Genomic DNA, 2,552 nt, shown 5'->3' on the forward strand with positions numbered 1-2,552 from the left:
GATATACGATGCAAGTTACTATGCGATTGGAACAATATTAGGATGGTGAAAGAACAAGCAGTTTCATAACATTTATTATGCTAGCAGAACCCATAATTATGCCACAATTGAGAATGAGCTTTTTACTATTGTCCTCGCTTCTCATTGGGATTAAGGTAATAATCTACACCGATCATTTCACGATTAAATACCTTATTATGAAAAAGGAAGCCAAGTCAAGACTCATTCGTTGGGTTGTCTTGCTACAAGAATTTGATATTTAGATTAAAGACAAGAAAGGAACCAAAAATTTGGTAGCAGATCATCTCTTACGGCTAGAGTTACTGGAGCAACTTGAGTCCCAACGACTGCCCATAGATGATAATTTTCCAGATGATTAAATTTTAGTTATTTCTTCTAACAATCCTTTACCTTGGTATGCAAATTATGTCAATTTTCTTGTAGGAAAAATCATTCTCCACAACTTTTCTTATCAACAAAAGAAGAAATTCCTGTACTCTACGGGCTTTGTGTGGACCAAATAATCAGGCGATGTGTTCCGGAGGTGGAGATGACTGATGCATTGCATACACTAGAATATGGAGGTCATTTTGGACCTCATCGGACAGCAGCTAAAGTTCTTTAATTCAAATTTTATTGGCCAACATTGTTCAAGGATTCTCATACTTTTATTGCCGCTTGTGATAGATGCCAACACTCCGGGAACATATCTAAATGAAACGAAATGCCACTGCAGAATATTCTAAAAGTGGAGTTGTTTGACATTTAGGATATTGACTTCATGGGACCCTTTCCTCATACTACAACAACAAATACATTCTTCTAGCAGTAAATTATGTATCTAAGCGGGAAGGCAATTGAAACTCCTACTAATAATGGAAAAGAGGTGTAGAGTTTTCTCCGAAAGAATATTTTTTCCAGATTTGGGACTCCTAGGGCGATTATTAGCGATGAAGGGACTCACTTTTGTAACAAGTAGTTTGAAGTTCTATGATTAAAATATGGAGTTAGACATCGAAGAGCATTGGTTTATCACCCTCAGATCGATGGGCAAGCAGAGATATCAAATAGGGAGGTGAAGAAAATTCTAGATAAAACGGCTAACAACTCTCGAAAAGATTGAACCAAAAAGCTAGATGTTGCACCGTGGGTTTATCGAACAGCATTCAAAACACCTTTAGGAATGTCTCATTATCAATTAGTCTACGGAAAAACGTGCCACTTTCCTGTAGAGCTGAGCATAAAGCTTATTGGGCAATGAAGCAACTAAATATGGATCTTCAAACAGCTAGTGAAAAGCATCATTTGCAAATTAATAAGATGGAGGAGTTTCGTAATGAAGCTTATGAAAATGCAAGGATTTACAAAGAACAAACAAAGGCTTGGCATGATAGGCATATCTCAAAGAAGGAGCTTCTACCTGGACAACAAGTTTTACTTTACAATTCAAAGCTTCACCTCTTTTCAGGAAAGCTCAAATCTCGATGGTCACGCCCATTCACGATTGTTAAAGTTTTTCCCCATGGAGTAGTAGAAGTCGCTCATGATGAGAATGGGACATTTAAAGTGAATGGACAACATTTGGAGCCTTATGTAAATGGTGAATTTGACAACAACAAGAACACCATTCTTCTTGACCCAACCTAGAAGAAAAGAAACAATCAAGCTATTGACTATAACTAAGAGCTTCTTGGGAGGCAACCTAAGAATTCTAAACCTCTATTTTGCTATTTTCATTATTCCTTTACAATTTTTTTAGTTTTCTATATTCTATTTTTTCCTCAATTACTGTTTTTTTTTTATTTCAATATTTTTATTTTTTAATTTTTTTGGGTATGACGATGACGTAATTCTCCACCTCCTTGCTCAAGTACTTGAATGGGTTGATAAGGATGCTCAGAGAGATGAAGTTTGATGCATCTCCACCAGTGAGCAGGGAAGTTTCTTCTTACCATGTTTTTACTTTATTTGTTACACAATGAGGACAATGTTAGATTTTAGTTGAAGGTACTAAGCATGAATATATGCAGTCCTGTTTGCATGAATTTAGCTTTGGCATCATAAATGCATTCCAGTTTGCATGAATTCAGCTTTGGTATTTTGGCTTGATTACAAAGTATTTTTTTTCTTAACTCAATTGTGCTATCTCTAAGTAAGGTATTGAAACAACTCAGAATTTTTTTCATGCACGTAAACTAAGCCCTTGTGATTTGATGGATATGGAACTCATACAATTAGAGAATACTCAATTTAAGTTGCAACCTTTTACACTTGTGAGCAATTGGGCCATTCTCATTTTTTGAGAGAGAAGTTATCATATTCTTAATATTACTTTCAGCATTGTCTCGTTACATGATCTTATTATCCTCCAAATTTGGTTTACTATTGGGAATGCCATTACACGGTTTGTGGTATGTTGGTTTGATTATACTCAATAAATGAGGAAGGTCAATTTAGGATGTAGTTTGAGCCTTTCAAGCCAACCCAAGTTTTATCCAATAGATGACACTTTAAGCTAAAATCTCGGCCATGTCTTTGTTAAGCCATTTATT

General features: G+C 35.5%; 1 protein-coding gene across 1 annotated transcript; it reads left to right on the forward strand.

Moving 5' to 3' along the window:
- Positions 1–1,001: 1,001 nt before the first annotated feature.
- Positions 1,002–1,647, forward strand: LOC111365746. Its single transcript, XM_022986282.1, has 2 exons — positions 1,002–1,075; positions 1,164–1,647. Exons 1-2 carry the CDS (start codon positions 1,002–1,004, stop codon positions 1,645–1,647), a joined length of 558 nt encoding a protein of 185 aa, XP_022842050.1.
- Positions 1,648–2,552: the final 905 nt, after the last annotated feature.

This window comes from Olea europaea, chromosome 17 (assembly GCF_002742605.1).
Source record: "Olea europaea var. sylvestris chromosome 17, O_europaea_v1, whole genome shotgun sequence".
NCBI lineage: Eukaryota > Viridiplantae > Streptophyta > Magnoliopsida > Lamiales > Oleaceae > Olea > Olea europaea.

Bases quoted from the DNA above. Each gene is read 5' to 3' on its own strand.
- LOC111365746 (XM_022986282.1), top strand. From the start codon at position 1,002: ATGGAGTTAGACATCGAAGAGCATTGGTTTATCACCCTCAGATCGATG. The intron at 1,076-1,163 runs GTGAAGAAAATT...TTTATCGAACAG, and splicing joins CAGAGATATCAAATAGGGAG to CATTCAAAACACCTTTAGGA.